This window comes from Staurois parvus, unplaced genomic scaffold (genome assembly GCF_062004578.1).
Source record: "Staurois parvus isolate SC_StPar_1 unplaced genomic scaffold, SC_StPar_1.0 ptg000050l, whole genome shotgun sequence".
Taxonomy (NCBI): domain Eukaryota; kingdom Metazoa; phylum Chordata; class Amphibia; order Anura; family Ranidae; genus Staurois; species Staurois parvus.
In genome coordinates this window covers 2,997,441-3,020,821 of record NW_028317846.1, presented here as the reverse complement: position 1 = coordinate 3,020,821, position 23,381 = coordinate 2,997,441, and the positions used below count along the sequence as shown (strand labels likewise).

At 41.0% G+C, this 23,381-nt stretch overlaps 1 protein-coding gene across 1 annotated transcript in view; it reads right to left on the bottom strand.

The window, feature by feature from the left end:
• The window catches only part of RNF17 (ring finger protein 17), a 458,697-nt gene that overhangs the window by 382,179 nt on the left and 53,137 nt on the right, over positions 1-23,381 (bottom strand). The window contains exons 6-10 of the mRNA XM_089666019.1: positions 18,121-18,434; positions 14,624-14,730; positions 14,233-14,406; positions 13,168-13,366; positions 2,340-2,480 (exon numbers count right to left, since the gene is read on the bottom strand). Coding sequence (XP_089522145.1) covers positions 2,340-2,480; positions 13,168-13,366; positions 14,233-14,406; positions 14,624-14,730; positions 18,121-18,434 — 935 coding nt within the window. The remainder of the gene's footprint in view (positions 1-2,339; positions 2,481-13,167; positions 13,367-14,232; positions 14,407-14,623; positions 14,731-18,120; positions 18,435-23,381) is intronic.

The following is a 23,381-nucleotide window of genomic DNA, read 5'->3' as shown; positions in this document are numbered from 1 at the left end:
TACCGACCCACCAACCTAGAGCATCAAGTGCTTGGAGCCAGCAGCAGACGCACTTCGCCTGGGACCCTTCTAGCCTGGAGCCAGCATAACTAGGATGAAAAGTTCAGTGTAATAAATAACTCCACTGCACATTTGCCATAAGCATATTAGCACTTTTAAAAAAAGATTTAAGCGGCTTTCACACTGATCCACATGAGCAGAACAATGTACCTGTGGCTTTCCTGGAAGTTAGCTGCACTGAGCTATAGACTTATAACTGTATATCTTGCGAGTTTGGTGCACTTTCTGAAAGCGCAACAAAACTCCAGAATGCAGGAATTTTGATGTGTTTTCAGAAATACCAAACTCGCAAGATGTAATCGAAGTCTATAGCTCAGTGCAGCAAACCGACCGGAAAGTTGCAGGAGCACTACACAGCACCCACGATGAGGGTAAACCACAGCGCAGCAGTGTGAAAGCAGCCTTATAAGGGGCTCAGGACAGTATTGGCTCAAACACATTTACTGTTTGATGGGAGGTTACCAAATCACTTAAGTAGTTCTCGCACTTCAAAAGGTTGAACACCCTTGCCTAAAGTATAACTAAAATGCAATTTTTTTTGGATTGATTGAAGAGAAATTTGAGCACTTGTCTGGTTCTTAAGACTTTTTGTTTTCGTTAGGGAGATTCCCATTCATGTTTGTCCTGTTTACTGTTATCACTGAAAGTGAAAAGTAAATAATACATTTTGGGTTGTCAACAGAAGTATAAATAAAAAAAAAGGAGGATACTAGCTCTGGTGACAACAAGGGATACTCTTGCTTTGGAGGGATTTCCTCTCATTTCCTATTTGGGGTATGATACATGATATAATGGTAAAGGTCTGTTAAAAGAAACAAATGTAAAAAAATAACTGACGGGTTATAATACTTCATTGTATCTTAAAAGAAAAATGGAAATTTTGCCTTGCTTGTAAATTCCATATCTTGGAATAAACTACAGAACACAGGATGCGCAATCATAGACCCTGTATTATGTGTTTTTACATTTCGGTGATTGGAAACTGACAAAAGAATCGCTGGGAATGGACTCCAATGCACCCTCTACTAACCCCATCCACTCTGTGGGACTTGAGTTTTGTAGCAATCAATAAACAGAAACAGAGGGGAGGGACCTGCGTCCAGTACTGAACTCCAAAATTTAGAATTTACAAACAAATCAAAATTCCCGTTATCTAAATTCTGCAATACAGGACACAGGACATGTGACACTATAGAAAATGGGACATCTCCAAGCAATATACTGAGAGTGGACAACAAAAGCAAAACAAAGGCAAGAAGGTTCACAAGGAAACAAGTAGTTAGCTGACCTGAAACTCAAGACAGCTTGAAACACCTTTTCAGCCAAAGCTCACATCAACAGGGGCCTGGAGGTCCACTGTAAAACTTTAGGATATGAAAAGAAGACTAGTTGGAAAACTTGCAGACCTGCAAAATCGATGCTTCATGCTTAAAAGGCTAATAAACATCAACAGATCTGGTGGAGTAGGCTCCACTGAAATAAAAAGTAAGAAATAAGCTTGGAAAGGAAGTCAGGCCTTGATTGCAGGGCAACCTTCTCTCTAATATAAGAAAACCTGAAAACACACCTGACCACCAAAAAAGTGAACCTTATTAGTGCGATCCTCTAAAGGGAATATCCCTTATTTGTTCAAGGGAAGGGTTTGAAGAACTAAATGTACTACATTTAAATCCCAGGTGCAACCTGGGGATTAACTTAACCCACAACTTGTATAAAAGGTCCCAACAAGACTGTATGAAGTCAAAGGTCTTTAGAACAGAATGGATATGACAGAAATGTGTTTATGTATAGTACTAAAAGCCAGATGATGGTCTAGACAAGACTTGAAAGAGGCCAGGATGCAGGAAAGAATTTTCTGAGTGGTGAGGCGACCGCTTTTGTACCAGATCTTATGACATGCAGATTTTGTCACTTTGAGCATGGTTGGAATGTCAAAATCAGTACTGCTCTTTTCTTTAAATACCTGCGTTTCAACACCCATGCTGTTCAAAGCAGCAACTAAAGGTGGAAGAAGGAGAAAAAAAAAAAAAGTCCAACTTATGTATGTCAAGAGTATATTTGTGTGCCAAATTTGCTGGGTCAATCAGGATCACCAAAATCTATTCCCCCTTCTATGTTGTGAAACTGTTGTCGGTAAAGTTTCACTTCAGGGATTACGTAAACAAAACGGAATAGGCTCCAAGTAGTTAGCAAGGCATCCACCAAAAAGGCTAGGGATCCCTGAATCTGCTCACAAATTAGTCCACTTTCTTATTGAATCTGGGGGCCATGATGTTCACATCTGGTGTTTCCCATTTCTGGCACAGCATCGGGAAGATCTTGGGGAGAAGCGATCACTTCCGAGTACAGCTCGGCATCAGTCTTCAACAGAGTGAACTGTGGATAAATGTTTGCCATGCTGGGAAAAATAGACTTGGGTCCTACAGTTGCAAGAAAAAGTATGTGAACCCCTTGGGATTACGTGGAGTTTGCATGAATTGGGTATAAATGTGCTCTGAATGTCATCTTAGTCACAACAATAGAAGAACACAGTCTGCTGAACATAATACTACACAAACATTAGATGTTGCCATGGTTTAATTGCACATAACATGTAAACATTCACAGTGCAGGGAGGAAAACGTATGTGAACCTTGGGACTTAACTGGTTGACCCTCCTTTGGCAGCAATAACCTCAAACATTTCCTGTAGTTGCAGATCAGACCTGCACTACGATCTGGAGTAATTTTGGACCACTCCTCTTCACAAAACTGTTTCAGTGTAGCAATATTCTTGGGATGTCTGATGTGAATCGCTCTCTTAAGGTCATGCCACAGCATTTCAATCGGGTTGAGGTCAGGACTCTGACTGGGCCACTCCAGAAGGCGTATTCTGTGCTGTTGCAGCCATTGTTTTGTTGAATTACTTGTATGCTTTGGGTCATTGTCCTGTTGCATCACCCATCCTCTGCGGAGCTTCAGTTGGCAGACAGATGGTCATACGTTTTCCTGCAAAATGTCTTGATAAACTCTGAAATTGATTTTCCCATCAATGACAACAATCCGTCCAGGCCCTGAGGCAGCAAAGCAGCCCCAAACCATGATGCTCCCTCCGCCATGTTTTACAGTGGGGATGAGGTTTTGATGTTGGTGTGCTGTGCCTTTTTTTCTCCACACATAGTGTTGTGTGTTCTTCCCAAACAACTCAATCTTGGTTTCATCTGTCCACAGTATATTTTGCCAGTAGTGCTGTGGAACATCCAGGCGATCTTTTGAAAACTTCAAACGTGCTGCAATATTCTTTTTGGACAGCAATGGCTTCCTCCGTGGTGTCCTCCCATGTATTCCATTCTTGTTTAATGTTTTCCTTATTGTAGATGTGTCAACAAAAATGTTAGCATGTGCCAGAGATTTCTGTAGGTCTTTAGCTGACACTCTGGGATTCTTCTTTACCTCATGCAGTATTCTGCGCTGTGCTCTTGCAGTCATTTTTACAGGACGACCATGCCTAGGGAGAGTAGCAACAGTGCTAAACTTTCTCCATTTGTAGACAGTCTGTCTTAACGTGGACACATGAACATCAAGGCTTTTGGAGATACTTTTGTAACCCTTTCCAGCTTCATGCAAGTCAACAATTCTTGATCGTAGGTCTTCTGAGAGCTCTTTTCTGCGAGGCATGGTACACATCAGACAGTGCTTCTTGAAACCAGTAAACCCAAAACAGGTGTGTGTGTTTTTTAAGGGCAGGACAGCTGTCAGCAACACATCCAATATCATCACACTGATTGGAGGCAAGGTTGGCTCACTCCTGGCTCCAATTAGCTCTGGGAGAAGTCATTAAGCTAGGGCCTCACATACTTTTTCCTCCCGGCACTGTGAATCTTTACATGTTATGTGCAATTAAACCATGGCAACATCTAATGTTTGTGTAGTATTATGTTCAGCAGACTGTGTTCTTCTATTGTTGTGACTTAGATGACGTTCAGAGCACATTTTATGCCCAATTCATGCAAAACTCCACGTAATGCCAAGGGGTTCACATACTTTTTCTTGCAGCTGTAAGATGAGGGAGTGGATAGGTGCCCTATATCACCATCCTAAAGCTTATCAATGGCAGGCTCTCGACCTTTGGAAATATTTATTGGGACAAGGAAGGGATGTCCTCTAACTCCTTTGTTGTCTATCCTGTCGTAGGAACTCCTGATATTCTCTATTAGGGTAAAGAGGTGTGTGTGTGTTTTGGAGTATACGGTTGCAGCATATGCAGACGAAAAATTGCTCTACACCTCCCCAATCCTAGAGATACACTACAAAATGTCCTTACAAAATGTCCTTAAAGAATTCAAACAGTAGGGAGATTATCTAATTTGAAATTTAATCTGACAAATCAGACATTCTAAATATTACCATTTCAAAAAAAGCCAAACAAGTTTTACAACCTCTATTTCCATTTACATGGCAGACTAAAGAACTTAAGTACTTAGATCAAAAATAAACCCCAAGCCCTGGATTTCCCACATAAGGCAAATTATATCCAATTATTGAAAGCTATTAAGATCGATCTGAACTATAGGAAAAATATGTATTCTACGCAAGATATCATATACATTTCAAATGCTTCGATACAATTAGCAAATTTTTTTTTCTGTTAGTAAAGTCTGTTTACTTTTACCTACAGGAAAGTCTATAACAAGGCTTACCTGTAGGTACTGTAAATATCTCCTAAACGTGAGCCGTTTAGGAGATATTTACTTGTGTAGCAGCATCGGTGCACAAGTTTTAAAGGTAAGGCAAACCTGTATCAGTCCTTCAGAGCTGTGTGCAATAAACATGGACTCCCACGCGGGAGGAACGTCATCGCGGCTTGTCCATTCAAACCGTCAGAGCCCACAAACCCGGAAGAAGGACCGGGTGAAGATGGCAGACCTGTCAGTGTTGACAGCATGCCACTGTAGGACTTAGTTTTAAAATAGATTTCACATAATGTGCTAGTATGCGATGCACAGTAGCACATTATGACATGTTTCTTTTTCTCCCTCCATTATCAAGATTACTACCGCTTTCTTTAAGAGTACTGCAGTCTCTCATGTTGAGGTTTATATAGGTGGGTAAAGAAATATAGGACGCCCTAAACACTACTTAAAGCTAAATGAAAAGGGGGTCTGGCAGTACCAGATTTAAAAAAAGGTATTACGAGGCAGAAAAAAAGGAAGTTCTAATATCCCATATAAGTGATTGGACTTGGCATGTACATTCAAGAAGTTGGATTAACCTCCCTGGAGGTATTCCCGAGTGTAGCTCGGGGTAAACTTTCAGTACCACAAGCGGTAACCCCGAGCTACACTAGGGCTTACCATGCAGCGCTGCTCCGGGATCTGTTCTTCACTTGCTTTGTCCTGCGCTCCCGCGATGTCCCTCCTACAGTGTCCCCTGCAATGTCCTCTGGCGGATGACGGCATATGTCATCTGGGTTCCATCCCCTGCGAGCGTCGGGACGTACAGATAGTGTGACCAGCAACTTCAGATAGCATTAGTTAGCGTCCCTCCCAGATAGCATCAGATTGCCCGTCATTACACCAGTCATCAAATTTAACCCCTTGATTACCAGGAACACGCTCACATACACAAAAAACCTCCATTGCTAGTATGGTGTCTGAACGGATCCATATCTTTGGTCAGATCAGCACTATACAACCTACAGGATTTTGAACATGTCAGATGAGAGGGAAGAAGCCTCACTGACAGAATCTGCCTCAGAATATGAACCTGTAGACAGCAACAGCACCCTGACAGAAAGCTCAGACGATGGAGACGGTCTCTGCTAAGGTCAAGCGTAAACTACCCTATTCCAAGGTTGCTGAGGTGTTACAATCGCAAGAAGATTCTCATAAGGAGCAGAGTGCCAGTACTAGGCCGCTCTACCATTTGGTGAACTGGCGAGCACCAGTGGCCTAGTACATACTAATACTGCAGTATCACTTGGTGACGTGGAGGGTTCCATAAGTGCAGTACAAGCTGGTGCGGTGGGGCTTGCACAAGTAGTGTCCCGCAGCCACCAAGAATTCGAACACAGGCTCGTGGAGCCCGTAGTATCCTTCTGGATGTGCTTGCAAATCCCGATTGGCAGCCCACAAATTCTGAAACACCCATACTTCCCCCATTCACTGCCCAACCCAGAATTCAGGTGGAAACAGCAAATTTAACTATTCCCCTAGATTTTTTTAGAGCAGTTTTTCACGGAAGATCTGTATGCATTGATTGTGGATGAAAACTATTTATATGCACAACAGTTTATTGCCGCCAACCCAAATTTGCATGGAAACCTACTATGGTTTACAAATTTAAAGACTTTTGGGCCTAACTCTCAAAAAAAATTGCGGTTGTATTGGTCATCATATGCCCCTTTTCTCTGCTGCCATGGATATGAGAATATAATGCTTAAAATGCATTTCAACGACAATACACTCTGTCGTCCTCGGGGTGACCCTGAATTTGACTGGCTCCTTAAAATTCAGACCCTCGTAAATCACCTTAGCCAAAAATTTGCAGATCTCTACACTCCCCAGCAAAACATGTGTTGACGAGTCCCTCAGTTTTTCTGGCTGCCTTGCATTCAAACAAATTCTCCCCAGCAAGCGTGCCAGATAAGGGGTCAAGATGTAGAAGACCTGTGAGAGGGCAATAGGCTATACATATAAGTTTCGGAATAACGAGGGAAAAGATGTCACGTGGAGCCTCCCGGGTGCCCAGACTACATGGGGAGCAGATAGCTTGGGACTTGGTGTCATCCTTTTTCCATATGGGGTACCACTTATATGTGGACAATTTCTATTCGAGCGTGCCACTATTAAGACTTTTGTACAACCTTGGTGTCAAGAGAACCAGAAAGCACACGGAGACAGATTGCACGGAACCCAATGTGCGGGCGTTTATTGGGGAGGTTTTTGGGGCACAGACAACAGTTCCTTTAGTCCACAGATCCACACCCGACACAGCAATGCAGTAAAGTTCTCGGGAAGGCAATATGGAATAACAGGGGTATGGTAATCCATAGGGTTCAATAAGGCAAGGGAGGGGTGGTTTTGTGGAACTTCGGGTTCCTGGGGATAATTGGGCTCAGTCTTTTGGGCAGCACGGGGGTTAGTCCACTTACTGGATGCGGGGAGCCGGACACAGAGGGCTACAGTCCACACTGGCAACAGCTCCAGGCAGGGAAGGGTTAAGTCGGTTCGGCTCACGGGCAACAAAGAGGTAAATCTAGGCAGAGAAGATGTCCAGCCCACAGGCTCACAGGGAACAAGAGGTAAGTCAAGGCAGTGAAAGGATTCCAGGCAGCAGAGAGTTCAGCCCACATAGGAGAGGGATCCAGCAGCAGACGAGCAGTCAGATCAGCCAGGGAGAGGGGAAGGACGACGGGGGATGGTCGTATGAGAGAAACTGGTGCTCAGCACAGTCTCCTCTCACACATGCAACCAAGAGAACACACAGGGGGGTTGCCCTCCTCTCTCTTAAGTACAAAGCTGGGCGCCTTGCTGCTGCAGTGGTAACCCGAGACTTCCTGTCGGGTTACCATGGCAACGGGCCCTGTCTCCCAGGCCTTTGTCCCTGTCTGGCATGGAACCCGGGAAGATGTGCAGGAGGGGGAGGGGGAAAAGGGAGGGGGGGAAAGGGAGGGGGGTGGGGGCCTGTTTGCGGTTTCCCTCAGCAGGGGGCCAGACTGCAGGCAACAGGGGGGTGAGGGGCTGCCTGTGTCAGGGACACGGAGGACTAGAAGTCCCAGCATGGACAGGACAGAAGAGTGAGGGGCTGATGAGCGGTGGCAGGCAGCAAGCTTAGAGGATGGGGGAGGAAGGGCCAGCTCCGTGACACTTGGAATTAGCGCATGTGGCACTGTGCGACCTAATGTGTGCCCACCATTAGAAGTGGGTGGATGCAGAGCGGTATATTTTAATGGTGGGCATACCACACACTCTTTCTTCCAGAGATATCTGCTCTTCCAGAGATATCTGCTCTTTTTTTTTTTTTCATTCAGCCCACAGGCTGCATACAAATAAAAAAAAAAAAAGAGAACGCGCGTGTGCGTGTGTCCCCCCCAGCAAGGGCCAGCGAAGCATTGGTACATCACTGGACTTTGAATGGTTATACCAGGATTATGTCTACAGCTGCAGGCATCATCCTGATATTGTTTTTTTCAGCCGGCGATCAGCTTTCATGTAAAAGCAATCCTAGTGGCTAATTAGCTGCAGGATTGTGTTTACAAGCAGTGTTAGATAATGCCACCCCCTCCCCCACTGCGTTCCACAGCATTCTCGGGCAATCCCACGCCATCGGGGGAACCTGAGAATGCAGCCGGCGTTTCTGCCAGATGACCATAGAGCTGATTGGAGACCAGAATGGTGCCAATAATCTCTATAGTCTAAGAAATCGAAAGCTTCGAGCATTTCATCACTTCAGTTTCGCAGGATATAAATAGCGCCATTTGTAAATTGGGAAAGCATCTGATCAAACCAATCTTGGTTTGATTAGATAATGTAAGGGCAGAGGAGATATGTAGAGTCTGATAGACCCCAGATTTCTTAAAAAAGAATATATGACAATACCCATTGAAGTTATAGGGGATATTTGCATTCCCTGTGATAGCAATAAAAGGGATAAAAAAAAAAAAAAAAAAAAAAAAAAAAAAGCACCTGCGTGCGCGAGCGTTCACCCTGTGCCGGTATGTAAACAGCAATTGCACCATGCATGTGAGGTATCGCCGCAAAGATCAAAAGGCAGTAATTCTAGCACTAGACCTCTTCTGTAAATCTAAAATGGTAGCTTGTAAAGGCTTTTTAAGTGTTACCTATGAATATTAAAAACGTATGCAATTTTCCATCATTGCACGAGGCATGCAGTTTTAAAGCATGTCATGTTTGGTATCTATTTACTCAGCACACCATCATCTTTTATAGTTTATCAAATAATTGGCCAATATATTGTGTTTTTGTGCATTAAAAATCAAAAGTGTATTTTTTGTAAAAAAAAAATCTGCGTTTCAAAAATCGCTGTGCGAGTACTATGTGACATAAAAAACTGCAGCACCCACCATTTTATTCACTAGGGTGTCTGCTTTAAAAAAAAAAGATATGTTTGGGGGTTCAAAGTGAATGATGTGTGGCATAAACTTCTAATGCTGGGCATAAAATGCCCCCACCTCTCAAAACTACCCCTTTTTGGAAAATAGACACCCCATGGCATGTTGCGTTAATAGAATAATTTATTTTTTTACCAAAAATTGTCACTTAAAATGATTGATTACTCATACATGCCATGGGTATATGTGGAATTACTCCACAAAAATACATTCTGCTACTTCTCCCGAGTATGGGGGTACCACATGTGTGAGACGTTTTGGCAGTCTAGCCAAGTACAGGACCCCAAAATCCAATAAGCACCTTCAGGCATTTAAAGGGCTTTATTTCCTCATTACACTTCCTGACTACCTATCACAGTTTAGGAGGCCCTGAAATGCCAGGATAGCACCAAACCCCCCCAAATGACCCTTTTTTGGAAAGTAGACACCCCAAGGAATTTGATAAGAAGCATGTTGAGTATTTTGCAGATCTCGTTTGAATTTGATTCAAAATGCCTATCAGCAAATAGTTTGGGATGTCTATTTTCCAAAAAGGGACATTTTGGGGGGTGGGGGCATTTTATGTCCAGCATTAGAATAGAAGTTTATGCCAAAAAATCATTCACTCTTCTAACCACCTGAAGACCAAGCCTTCTCTGACACTTTTTGTTCCCATGACAAAAATCTGTATTTTTTGCTAGGAAATTAATTTAAAACTTCATACATTAAATATTTCTTTAAAGCAAACACCCTAGTGAATATAATGGTGGGTGCTGCAATTTTTTATGTTACATAGTACTCGCGCAGCAATTTTTCAAAAGTAATTTAAAAAAATTAAAGTAACTTTTTGTGCATTAAAAGTAAAAGTGTATATTTTTTTTATTATTTTTACACTGTCCTTCATATTTTTTATTTTTTTTTTATCACTTTTAATGCTATCACAGGGAATGCAAATATCCCCTATAACTTCAATGGGCATTGTCATATTTTTGGAGAAATCTGGGGTTTATCAGACTCTAGATATCAAAACAAATATAAAAATTATGCCACGCTCCTCCTCTTTGTGAATAATATAAAAACTATTATTTTAAATTAACAAAAATTAATTCATATTTCCAAAAAAATGTTTTGACATAAACCAAATTAAATCAATATTGGAAAAAAAGAAAAACCTGATCAACAAAAATTGTGACATCCAGTGCTTATGCTCTGTGACAGTAATTGCTTGTTTTTAAAACTATTGTGAGTGTGGTATTTGTTGATACTATATGGACAGTACAAATCTGTTGGAACTTTTATTTTTGATATTTGCAATCTGGTGGTCATCTATGATTTTATAAATGTTGTATGATCCTCCTGCGCCAATGGAGTGCCTATAGTACAAAGCAGCTAGCACTCAGACTGATACCAAATAGTAAAGTAAAGCATATGTAGGAAGGTAGTGCAGCGCTCAATAACACTCATATATAAAAAATGGCAGAGTGGAGTAGACTTATACTGCAATAAACCCTCATATACTGAAAGCAAATAAACAATTAACAACTACAACATTGTGATAGATATTAAGCAATAGCAGTAACCGTGCCCCCCTCACTCCCACTCTATAAAGTGTAAGGTGGGTACAGCTAGTAAAAGTGGGTAAATTTGTTAATCCACACTCCAGAATTGGTGCAAATATGTGGCATAAGAGTGACAGTCTATCAAAAGGTCAAGAGTGGCAATAGTGGCAGATATAGGTGTAGATTGCACGAACCAGATAGGGCTTATTTATGCGCATATGGGTGATGAAACATAGGTCATCTGAAGTTGGACATCTGGGATTCGGATCGTCTGATGGGCAGCAGCAGGAATTACAGCATATCAGCCACGCTTCCAAATAATCGATATACGATCGAAATCCACCAGAGGGAGCCAGCAATCAAGATGTCATCATAGGTCTTTAACCAGGCATCAAGGTGTATGGAGTACAAATGAAATCCACCAGAGGGAGCCAGCAATCAAGATGTCATCATAGGTCTTTAACCAGGCATCAAGGTGTATGGAGTACAAACGAAATCCACCAGAGGGAGCCAGCAGTCTCCTTTTAAAAGGCAGGCTCATAGAAGAATGAACCCAAGCACAAAGAATGCCATAGTGCAACACTGCTTTATTATGGTGAATAACAATGAATGGAATAACACTTACACTTTCAAATAACACTTTTGGCCCCTGGCCAACTAAGGAGTCCACGTGGTAGGGTCACTGAGAGCAACTTCCTGACATGTTTCGTACTAAGGCACGTTTTCAAAGGAAGCTGGCCACTCTCAGTGACAGCTCTTATATACTGTGGGCGGCACATGCGCATTAGATAGCCGTGACGTCAGCGCCGTCCGTCCACACATGCGCAGATCGCTCGTGCGGTGGCCATTTTCTTGAAGTCCAATCCTTCCATAGACTTATATTGGAGACATTGTAGATCCTAGGGAGGAGTGGGGAAACTGCCTCTCTACTTATTGCCCAAAGGCTTACTGTTAATATAGATCAATCTAATGATAAATTGATCAAATTAACACGGGAAAGAGACCAGGAACTGTGTGTAACTGATCTAATGATTAGTTATGCCATTAGACCATATTTATGGAAGGTTGGCAATCCTAATCTATATAGATAGAGTTGTTCAGTGTGGCAGTAGAACTACAAGTGCCAGCAAGTCAAAAAACCGTTTTGCATGGCATGCGCAGACCCACATGTATATTAAATAAATAGATGGGTAAAACATTCACAATACTGTGACTTTTGGACATGTAAAACTAAAAGCATTCATAATCAATAGAAATGTGTAAATATATAGAAATATAAAAATGTGTAGGTAATAAAATTATAACATATCTAAACATAAAAGCATCATAATCATATTAAAAGTACTTCGTATGCAAATGGGATAAAAAATATAAGCTAGTGAGTACTGCATACTACCACTGCTGTCTATTATCAACAACATAATGTGGAATAATTGGTTAAAGTAATATAGATGGAAGGCCAAGGACCTGTCATTAGTACAATATTCAAATGACACAAGCATCTAAAATTATGGTAATATAGCGTCTGTATTAGCCGCCAGACTAACGTAATGTGTGCAAATGATGTTATTAAAATAATATTCAAAAAGTAGCTAAAGATATATATTTTAATGGAGCATTTATCCATAAAAACTCCATAAAATCACAACCATAGACCTTATAGTGTATGATAAAATCCTTATTCATACTGAACTGCTGTAACATTTCGGAACGGGGAGGGTTAACTAGTATCAATGTAACAGTTATTATCTAAGTCAATCTTAAGGCCAAGTGGTGTTGAAGTCAGTAATAGACAGATCCACTTGGTTTCGAGCCTCGACACTGCTTGGCGCTTAAAAATACCTCTCCAATGACTAGTTATATTATCTATCTCAATGAATTTAAGACCGTGTGGGTTTTTGTTAAGGGCAACCCGAAAATGCATCAAGACCGAATGGTCCATATACCGCTTTTTTAATATTAGTTAAATGCTCTCTGAGCCTGTCTCGTAGTCGTCTCATGGTTCTACCAATATACTGTTTACCACAGGCACATTCAAGTAAATACACGACATGAGTACTATAACAGGTTATTGCTGTTTGTATGTCGTATGTTTTCCCGGTGACGTTAGCGTGAAAGCTCTTAACCGTTTTTTTGTGAATTGCATTGTGAACGCAAAGCATGCAGCGATTGCAGGGATAGAATCCTTTATGGTGAAAATTAAAAGAGAGCTGTCTTAGTGGGTTAACTATGTTCGGTGCCAGGGTGCTCCTCAAAGGGAGGGCTTTTCTGAACGTAATTTCTGGGTGGCTGGGTAACACTTCTCCCAATATAGGATCATTCTTAAGAATGGACCAATTCCTCCTAATGATTCTTGATACTCTTTTGTAGTGAATCAAATAATTAGTGATGAAAGGGCAGAATCTTTCATTCTTACGATTAACCCCAGGGACAAGGAGATTCTCTCTACTAAGGTTACCCACTTCTTGAATCTCCTTATCTAGAGTGTCAATATTGTAGCCTTTCTCAACAAACTGTAGTTTGAGGGTGTTTGCTTGAGTTATGTAGTCCTCCATTTTGTCGCAATTTCTACGAATATGTAGAAACTGTCCTTTGGGAATCCCATTTAGCCATCTCGGGTGATGGCAACTGTTTTTTTGGGATACAACTATTTCTATCTGTAATTTTAAAAAAACTTTTAGTTAAAATTCTCGTTTCTTCATTAAAAAGTGTTAAATCTAAAAAATAAATTTCATAATAGCTGTGCTTATAGGTCAATTTAATATTTAAACTGTTATGGCTAAGAGCGTTAAAAAAATTGGTCAATGAAAATTCGTCGCCTTTCCACAGGAGTAAAATGTCATCAATATATCGCCTATAAAAAACTAGGTCAGGCCAATCTCTGGAGTATATTATCTCCTCCTCCCAGTTAGCCATAAACAGATTGGCTAAGCTGGGGGCAAATTTCACCCCCATGGCAACACCCGTGGTCTGTAAATAATACTTGTCTCCAAACCAGAAATAATTGTGCGTCATTGCAAAATCTAAGAGTTCTAATATAAATTCTGTGGGGTTGGGATATCATCTGCCATATTTAGATAAAACTCTGCTGCTAACATTCCATCCGTGTGTTTGATATTACTATATAAAGACGCTACATCAGCCATCACCAGGTAAGTGGGATGTTGTAGATTAATGGTTTTTAGGTCTGTTAACACCTGTTTTGTGTCTTTTAAGAAAGCTTGAGTATTACTGACCAGTGGTTGCAGGAAATAATCGATATATTCGCCTATGCGTGGGGTTAGCGAACCTATGCCACTCACTATCGGTCTGCCCGGAGGTTTAACCGGATTCTTGTGTACTTTTGGTAGGCAATAAAAAATGGGTAATTTGGGAGCTGTAGGACACAGGTACTCTCTTTTTTGTTCAATATGCCTACTTCATAACCTCTTTTAAGAATACATTTAAGTGTCTTTTTATAAGGGATAAGTGGATTATTATGTAACACCTTATATGTATTCCCATCATTCAATATATCAAGTACTTGTGTTAGGTAATCTTTCTTATCCAAAACCACTACTCCACCCCCTTTGTCTGCTGGGCGGATGTCGAGGTCTTTATCCTTAAGCAAGTCATCTTTTAATTTATCCATTTCTCTAGGGCCTTTTGAATCCCAGTTACTTATCTTTAGTTTCTCTAAATCCCTTAAGACCATATTCTTAAAAATGGTAATGTGAGAGTGAGCCGGAGGATTGAAAAGGAAGGCATTCCTTAGGTGCGATGATTTTATATTTAGTTGACCTTGATTAGTAATCTGTCGTGTCAGTGGATTACTCAAAAAATACCTTGTTAAAGCCAAACGTCTCGTAAATTTGTGAATATCAATAAAGGTGTTAAATATTCGGCGCAAATTTCAAGCCCTTGTTCAGTAGCACCAGTTCTTTATCGGTTAGGACTTTACTGCTCAGGTTGAAGATTCCCTCTTTGTTTGGGTCCTGGACAGTATACTGAAATTTGCGCCTAATCTCAATAAATTTAAAACCTTTGATATTCACAAATTTAAGAGACGGATCCTCATGAAGTCACGTGTACGGTGACGCAACGCGTAGATACGTGAGGACGCAGCATCCGGAACGCGATGACAATGTTCCGGTACGGCCGCTATCTTTCTATACCCAGGAAATGGGCACTTTTCCCATGCAGTACACCCATGCATGTGTGGAGGAAGCAATCTCTGTGACATCCCTATTTAAGTGCAATCCTTTTTTTCTTCAAAAAACGCACTTTACTTTGGCATACTACACTATCAGAGTTTTTTATATATATCCTACATCTGGATGAGTGGTACACCCAGCGGTGATCAGGAGCCAGGGTATCCAGCCTACCATCCCCAACAGATGAGATGTCTGGAGGAGCTTACCTGACAGCATTGGATTAAAGATCCTATTAGTGATCTTGAAGGCGCATAGGCCCATTGAGCCACAGAGTGAAGGTGAGGGGGCAATTCAGCCAGAGGAGGAGAGTTACGCACCAGCACTGAATGTTCTGTGTTATTATACACAATGCATGAAGTTTTACTGTGTTGAAACACCATCACTTATCTTGTGGACTGTGCTTACCCACTTTGACTAGCTGAGCCCACCTTACACTTTATAGAGTGGGAGTGAGGGGGGCATGGTTACTGCTATTGCTTAATATCTATCACGATATTGTATTTATTCATTGTTTATTTGCTTTCAGTATATGACATTTTATTGCAGTATAAGTCTATTCCAACGTATCTGCCATTTTGTATATATAAGAGTGTTATTGAGCGCTGCACTACCTTCCTACATATGCATCTATGAGTTTACTGAGGAAGATAAGGGAGGAACCTTCAATATAGCTGATCCCAGCTGATGAGAGCAAGTGAGATTTGACTTTTTAATTTAAAAGGTCAACATTAGGAGGTAGGAACCTGTTCCTAGGATGCTTGTGGTGATGGAGACAAGTACTGCACTGGAAAACTCAATGTCTGCTTCTGTAAACTGAACTTTCATGTTTTCAGTAATTTATGAACTGGTTACGATAATTTTTATTAATTTATGTAATTGTTGTGATTATAATCTGCATATGAGGTATTTGACTACACAAGATTAAAATACTGGTAAATATAACTGTTAGCTAAATTTTTCACTGCTGATTACGCAGTAGTTTAATTTTTTTTTTTTTTTGTTTAAGCATGGTACATTGTGGCGTGTTGTGTATACCAAACGCCAGCACACTGAAGTGACAAGCCCCCCTCAGAGACAAATTTTCCAATGCCTGCTGGTACTGATGCACTGTAGGCTGCTGCAGCTGTGCAAGGACTGTGCCTCAGAGTTGCTGAATTGCTAAAGCAGTATTGCACAGTAGTAGCTGGCAGCCAGCGACTGAACCACATCAGGGGAACCAAAAACGAAATGTGCATGCTATAATGTCGTCATGCACCATTCTGCGGCTTGCCTAGGGAGCACTTATATATCTATATATCTATAATGTCGTCATGCACCATTCTGCGGCTTGCCTAGGGAGCACTTATATATCTATATATCTATAATGTCGTCATGCACCATTCTGCGGCTTGCCTAGGGAGCACTTATATATCTATTAAGCACAGAGCACTTACCCACTTATACAGAGGCATTCAGCAGCCCATTCTGCAGAACAAAAGGCCCAAAGCTTAACTATCAAAGCAGGCACAACCTGCAGAGTCTTCAGGGACTAAATTCTTCCCTGGGGGATCATTGCCCTGGACTCTGCCAGTAAGGTTACTGGATACATAATAGATATAAAAGAGATCACTACCTGCAGGATTTAGCGGCAACTAGAAACATTACAGGCAGCCTACGTTCTTCCATGTGGGGTCCGGGTACAGTCCATCTTGGGCATCTAGCCATAGGGAACTGAAACAAATGAAGCTCTTCTCTACCCCAGCAGGGGGGATATGCCAGAAATTAAGGGTAAAGCCCACGAAAGGAGATCCTAGGAGTGACATCTGTAGGCAAACCCAATCACCTAAAAGGACACTATCTAAAAACCAGAGGCTTAGACTGCTTTCATACTAATGTATTTTACTAAAAACACAAAGAAAAAAACACAAGGAAAAGGTTTCCCTGTAAATCATATGGAAAACTCCACGGAGCATTTTGAAAAGTCTTGCTTGCTATATCTTATGTGCGTTTTTTAAAAAAAAAACAAAAAAAAAAAAACAGCTACCCACTGACATGAATGAAAAACACAGCAATAATCAAAAACACTCCAAAAATGCAAACACTTTTTGGAGGTATGTGTCTATTTTTCACAGGTGCAGGCAACCAGAAAGCCCTCCAGAAATGCATAAAAAAGTGCCAAAAATGCATTTGCATGCTTACCGCGTTTTTACAATGGAACAATGTGAATGCAGCCTTAGTTCAGCAGGGAGTGGTTATGTCTAGAAGGGGAACATCTGCCTTTTTATTTTAGCAAGTATCCATTCACCCAAGGGTGGTAGTTTAAACCCAAATAGCCATTAGTATGAAGTGCCCTGTGCCTTTAGATGGAAAAAAAATTACTGTTGATGTGACAGAGTTCCTACCATTCTGACATCACACTGTGCATTTTTCGCTTAGAATTACAAAACCAAGTCAGTTCTGTCCATTTTGGCCATAATTCTCATGTGGGTCAGAAGGAATGCACACACTTCTGCTCTCCTGTGACTAAGAATTAGCCGAAAATGGACTGAAGCCTTCTGTTGACTGACATCACATAAGTGCTACAAGCTCTAGAAGGATCCGAAAAAATTGTCAGGATCCACCCAGATGCATGTGTGAAAGGTGGCTCAGCCTCTCAGAGCACCGCTGAGAGCTTGAGCTAGCAGCTCCTACCTCATATTCCCAGCCTTGGTGCTACAAGTAGAGGCAGAGAAAAATGAAAACTGATTGATCAGCGATGTGATCATTCAGTGCTCAGATTTAGAGCCTGCGGGGGACAGACGTAGCATTAGACTGATTCCGCAGCAGGGAGGTATGTACGTTTTTGGTTTTCTAATACCACACTCCCTTTAATTTTAGGAAAAACACAAAACAAGACCTCATCTACCTCTCTCTCCAGCCGCATAACTCACAGGCAGGGTAAATGATTAGTTCATAAGAGATATGAGAAATTCCCAATTTGTTCCCACTTACAGAAATGATTTAAAAAAAAGTAAAAAAAAGAAATCTATTTAGACTAAAATGGCAGAAAAAAAAAGGGAGGTAAATTATTTCTTAACAATAGGTTCATAGGTTGCCAAATTTATGCTAATCACTAAGTCTGTATTCCAAAGCCCATTTTAATGTTTCTACACACAAGTATATTGAAATAATAAAATTGTATCAAGCTAATAAATTAAAGATGGCTTAAAAAAAACAAAACGAAAAAAAAACAAACTTACAGTCTGGGCCACTGTCAATAATTTCTTCTATGATAACATCAGGATTAGGCACCAAACGTGGTAGAGATTCCTTCCTGAATGAAAGAATGCTTGTTGCCTGATTGCCAGAATGAACTTTTTCCAAGCACGGCTGGTACTCTGGTTCTAGGTCATACTCATTTTTCATCATCTCCATAAGATCGCATTGAAAATCCATGGAATATGTGGCCTCTGTTACATCTGTTGCACCATTTCCATGCATCGCCACAACATCTAAACAGTTAGATTTATTTCCAGTAGGCAACAAAGAGCTGTCATCAGACATTACTTGAAAGCTGCAAGGGAAATTAAAGCAAAAAAATCATTTTAAAGCATTAGAAAACTTCTCCCTACAAGTTAAAAGCATATTGTGCTAGTAAACATCCCATACTAGCACAATATGAAAGACTTACCTGAAATCAAAGCTCTCCAGCGGAGCGCTGTCACGGCTCTTAAAGCTTCATCTTCACCAGGTCTTCCTTCTGTGATTGCAGGAAGCAGCCATTTGATTGACAAAGCCGCGACAATATCACTCTCTCGCATGAGGAGTTTCAGCCATTGCGCAGCTCTCTCAATGGATGGCACACCATCTATTGAGAGTGCACCAGCCCTGCTACAGTAAATAACTCATAAACGGTGCACATTTAGGAGATATTTTGTCAGAACTATTCTATGCACACAGAATGAAACTGTAATGCTTGAACTTTTCATCTCTACATAATGTAACATGGGAATGCTGGAAGCCATTTTGTTCTTTATGTTCTATTTTTATGGTTTCTGAAAACTAACATCAGACATTCTCATTTCTTACAGCATACTTTTCCAGGTATTAAATTTGGGGGGTATGGTTATACCAGATAGCCAAAAGATAAGCATAATTGAGGAGGCCATGTCTCAGACTTAAATGACAAAACTATTCACTATTTTTTTTTCTTCATCAACATCTTTAAAAGAATATTAAATGTACCTTATATATGGTATACAGGATTATGTGAATACAAAAAAATGTCAGTTGTATAAATATTGCATGAAGTGAATATTTTCCTAAGTAATAAATATATATACACACATACACACTTTCAAAGAAGTGAGTGCACCCCTCACATTTTTGTAAATATTTTATTCTATCTTTTCATGTGACAACACTGAAGAAATGACACTTTGCTACAATGTAAAGTAGTAAGTGTACAGCTTGTATAACAGTGTAAATTTGCTGTCCCCTCAAAATAACGCACACAGCCATTAGCCTCCCTAGCTGTCTGATTATTATTTGTGTGCTCAAAAGCGGTACATTTTTTTGCATGGAAATATGTATTTTTTTTTTTATTGTAGGCCTGTAATTTTTAGGAATAACTCACTGAAATCTGTCCGAACAAGAGCCTAGTAAACATCCCCGGTATGTTACAATTTGAAGCACGAAATCATAAATTATAAATTAATAATCATAAAAAATAATATAATAAATTTAATTCAATAATATAATCAAACCAAAAAAAACACTGAAATTTGAAATATAGCGCCAGGTTCGCACATCACTGAGCAAAGTCGCAAAATCGTTTTCAGTGTTTGATGACGAATTTCCCCACGAATCATTATCACTCAATTCTGCAAGTAGTTCTAATTTACTATCGCTGTTCTCTAGCTGGTCTAAAACCGCTTTTGACCTAAAGGGACACTTTTTGGAAGCCATGGACATTTCTCAGTTTCCAGGCAGAAAGAACGGTAAAAATGCAGGCAGGGCACAGGACAAAGCACTAAGGACAAAATGTATGTGAAATGGTTTGGTGCGGTAATGTTTTACTATGTGATTTTGAATGTCACTTAAATCACATTTTTAAATTTCCCGCCGTTCCATCCCCGTACGTCCTGACTTCGCAGGGAACGGAACCCAGAAGACAGATGCCAGCATTGGCCGCAGGATATTGACGGGGACACTGCAGGAGGGACATCGCGGGAGTGCAGGACAAGGTAAGTAAAGAAGAGAACCCGGAGCAACACTGCAAGGTATTCCCGAGTGTAGCTCGGGGTTACCGCTTGTCGTGCTGAAACTTTACCCCAGGCTACACTCAGGAAAACCTCCAGGGAGGTTAATGTCTAAACTGCTGGCAACAAAAGTGAGTACACCTCTAAGTGAAAATGTCCTAATTGGGCCCAAAGTGTCAATATTTTATGTGGCCACCATTATTTTCCAGCACTGCCTTAACCCTCTTGGGCATGGAGTTTACCAGAGCTTCACAGGTTGCCACTGGAGTCCTCTTCCACTCCTCCATGACGACATCACGGAGCTGGTTTGATTTGAGTACAGAGAGAGATCACGTGGTCACTTTGCATATCCTTTGTCATAGTGTGCTGAGTTACTGATAGTTTCCTACACTGCATTTTTTTGGTCCCATTTCACGAATATTTGATAATATTTGCTAGCTTAAATTTGTAACCATTATTTTTTATTAGATAACTGCATTTCTATTCTGATTTGATTTTTATCATTACCAAATATATTTTTAATTACTATTTTGCACTGATATTAATAAAAATATTTGCACATTATTGCTTTTTATTTCCTCTTTTAACACAAAGAACCCGGGTTATCAGTTGATTTATGAAAATTAGTAAGGAATCTCCTTAATTCCAGATCACCACCTATTTTCATAAATTATATACTGATTTTTTTTCTTTTTTCAGAGCTAAAGTTCTGACAACTTACAGTACCTAAGCCTTATTAAAGGTTTACCTGTAGGGTAAACATAAAAGACAAGGTTGGCTTCCACTTTAACACTATATCTTGGAGTACAATACAAGACACATACTTGATATTCAAAGACCCTAGGTTATAGGCTGGTACTTTCAGGTGACTGGACTATGGCAAAGCTTTTGAGAACACACCCTCAGGGTGTCCCCATATAATCTTACCTCATGAGTCCTCAGATTTGTAACAAAAAATGCAGAACACCGGAACAGATGGGCGGGTGTCCTGTATTGCACTCCAAGATACAGATGTTAAAAGTAATTCACAATTTCTTTTAACATCATTGTACAATACAGGACACATGCTTACTATTCATAGACACAGAGAAGGCAAACAGAACTGTGCCAACATGCTAAACTCAACAAGCTGCTGAAAGAACTTGCGGCCAAAGGTTGTATCTGTAGAAGACTGGAAGTCCACTTGGTAGTACTTTGAAAAGGTATGACGAGTAAACCAGAAGGCAATAAGGTAATAAGGTAATGACGGGCGCAAGGCGGTTCTCTCGTTCTGGGAGGACATATGACATCCTCCCATTCTAACCACGGTGATCGGCGATGCGCTGTGTCCATCGGACACACAGATCACCGATAAATGGAAAAGGCCGCAGTTGTCGGCTCGGTCATGTGATCAGCTGTATCCAATCACAGCTGATCGCATGAAAATAGGGAAATGCTGGTTATCGGTATTTCTCTCCTCACGAACTGTCACGCTGACAGCTCGAGAGGAGAGCCAGTAATCGGCATCCCTCAGAGGGGACATGTGCACTGATGATCAGTGTGCCCTGATGATCAGTGTAGCCCCAGCAGTGCCACCTATCAATGTCCATCAATGCCAGCTGTCAATGCCATCTGCCAGTGTCCATCAATGCCACCTATCAGTGCCTACCAGTGCACATCAATGCCACCCATCAGTGCTGCCAATCAGTGTGCATCAGTGCCACCTACCAGTGCCTTCCCATCACTGCCGCCTATCAGCGCCCATCACTGCCGCCTATCAGCGCCCATCACTGCCGCCTATCAGCGCCCATCACTGCCGCCTATCAGCGCCCATCACTGCCGCCTATCAGCGCCCATCACTGCCGCCTATCAGCGCCCATCACTGCCGCCTATCAGCGCCCATCACTGCCGCCTATCAGCGCACAATAATGAAGGAGAAATCACTTATTTACACAATTTTATAACAAAGAAAAAGCTTCTTTTTTTTTTTTTCCTTCAAAATTTTCAGTTGTTTTTGGTTTGTTTAGCAAAAAATAACCCAGAGGTGATTAAATACCACTAAATGAAAACTCTATCAGTCTAAAAAAAAATGATAAAAATGTCATATGGGTACAGTGTTGCATGACCGCGCAATTGTCAAAGTGTGACAGCGCTGAAAATTGTTCTGGGCAGGAAGGGGGTATAAGTGCCTTGTAGGCAAGGGGTTAAAGAGCTTTTAAGCAGAGGCTTTCAATCTAAAAATCTTCGAAGACTGGAATCTCCAGGGAACTCCTACCGATCTGGTGTAGTGAACACATGTAAATGTAGGAGGTGCTTCATTCCATTGAGGAAATTTATGTCATAACTTGCTCTAGGACCTCCACACAAGAAAAAGGCAACCAATGTATAGCAATGTCCTGGAAAATAGGATTGTGTTGTTGTCCTTTGTCCTAGTCCAATTATCTGCAGTTTGACAAATAAAAATTGAAGTAATAGCTGGTTGCAGAGCTGGGCCTGTAAGAGCAAGAAGAGACTCAAAAACTGTCAGCAGAATCTTTGAATTGAGAAACAGAATGTTTACGACAGACACAAATAACCACTACTGAACAGTGCACTTTTTGTGAACTCTTTTCACCGGATAAAGTTCATCAATAGTTCTCAGAGGGGTAAAATCTTTTCAGGATTGACCCAATATTCATAGATTGCCCAGGTGAGGTGAGCACACACATAGAAACCCCCAATGAACATCACATAATGTTCCCATGATGTGGGGTACGGGTACAGCTCATTTATCAAGGCTGCACCGATCTGTATGCAGTTCTTGTATTTCAATAAAGAGTTGACTGAAGATACCAAAGTAAAATAATAAAATTCCTGAACGGCCGAGTTGACCTTTAGGTAAAAAATAAATGCACCTATATTTTCGCAGGAAAAAAAAAGTGGATTATTTTTTCCCAGAGAAACTGCAAACGATTGCACTTGTAATCAGCTGATTGCGAGTGCAAAGGTCAAACTCCTGAACACACATCCTCCAGTCTTCTGCCTGTACCTTATATGGGCTTTCAGTAAGAAAGCTGCAAGAAGTGACAGTGGACTGCTGATTGGCCAGACTTTGCAGGTGTTAGGCCCTGTTCAGGATCCATTCACACCAGATGCAGTGGGACTGATCTGAGCGGATATTCCTGCGCAGTCAAACCAAGAAAATCAGATGCTCTTGGGATGTTACATCTGCATCATACCAACTAATGCAGGCCATAGATGGGTCGTCTTTTCACACCGTTCGTGGAGTAATGTCGTCAGCC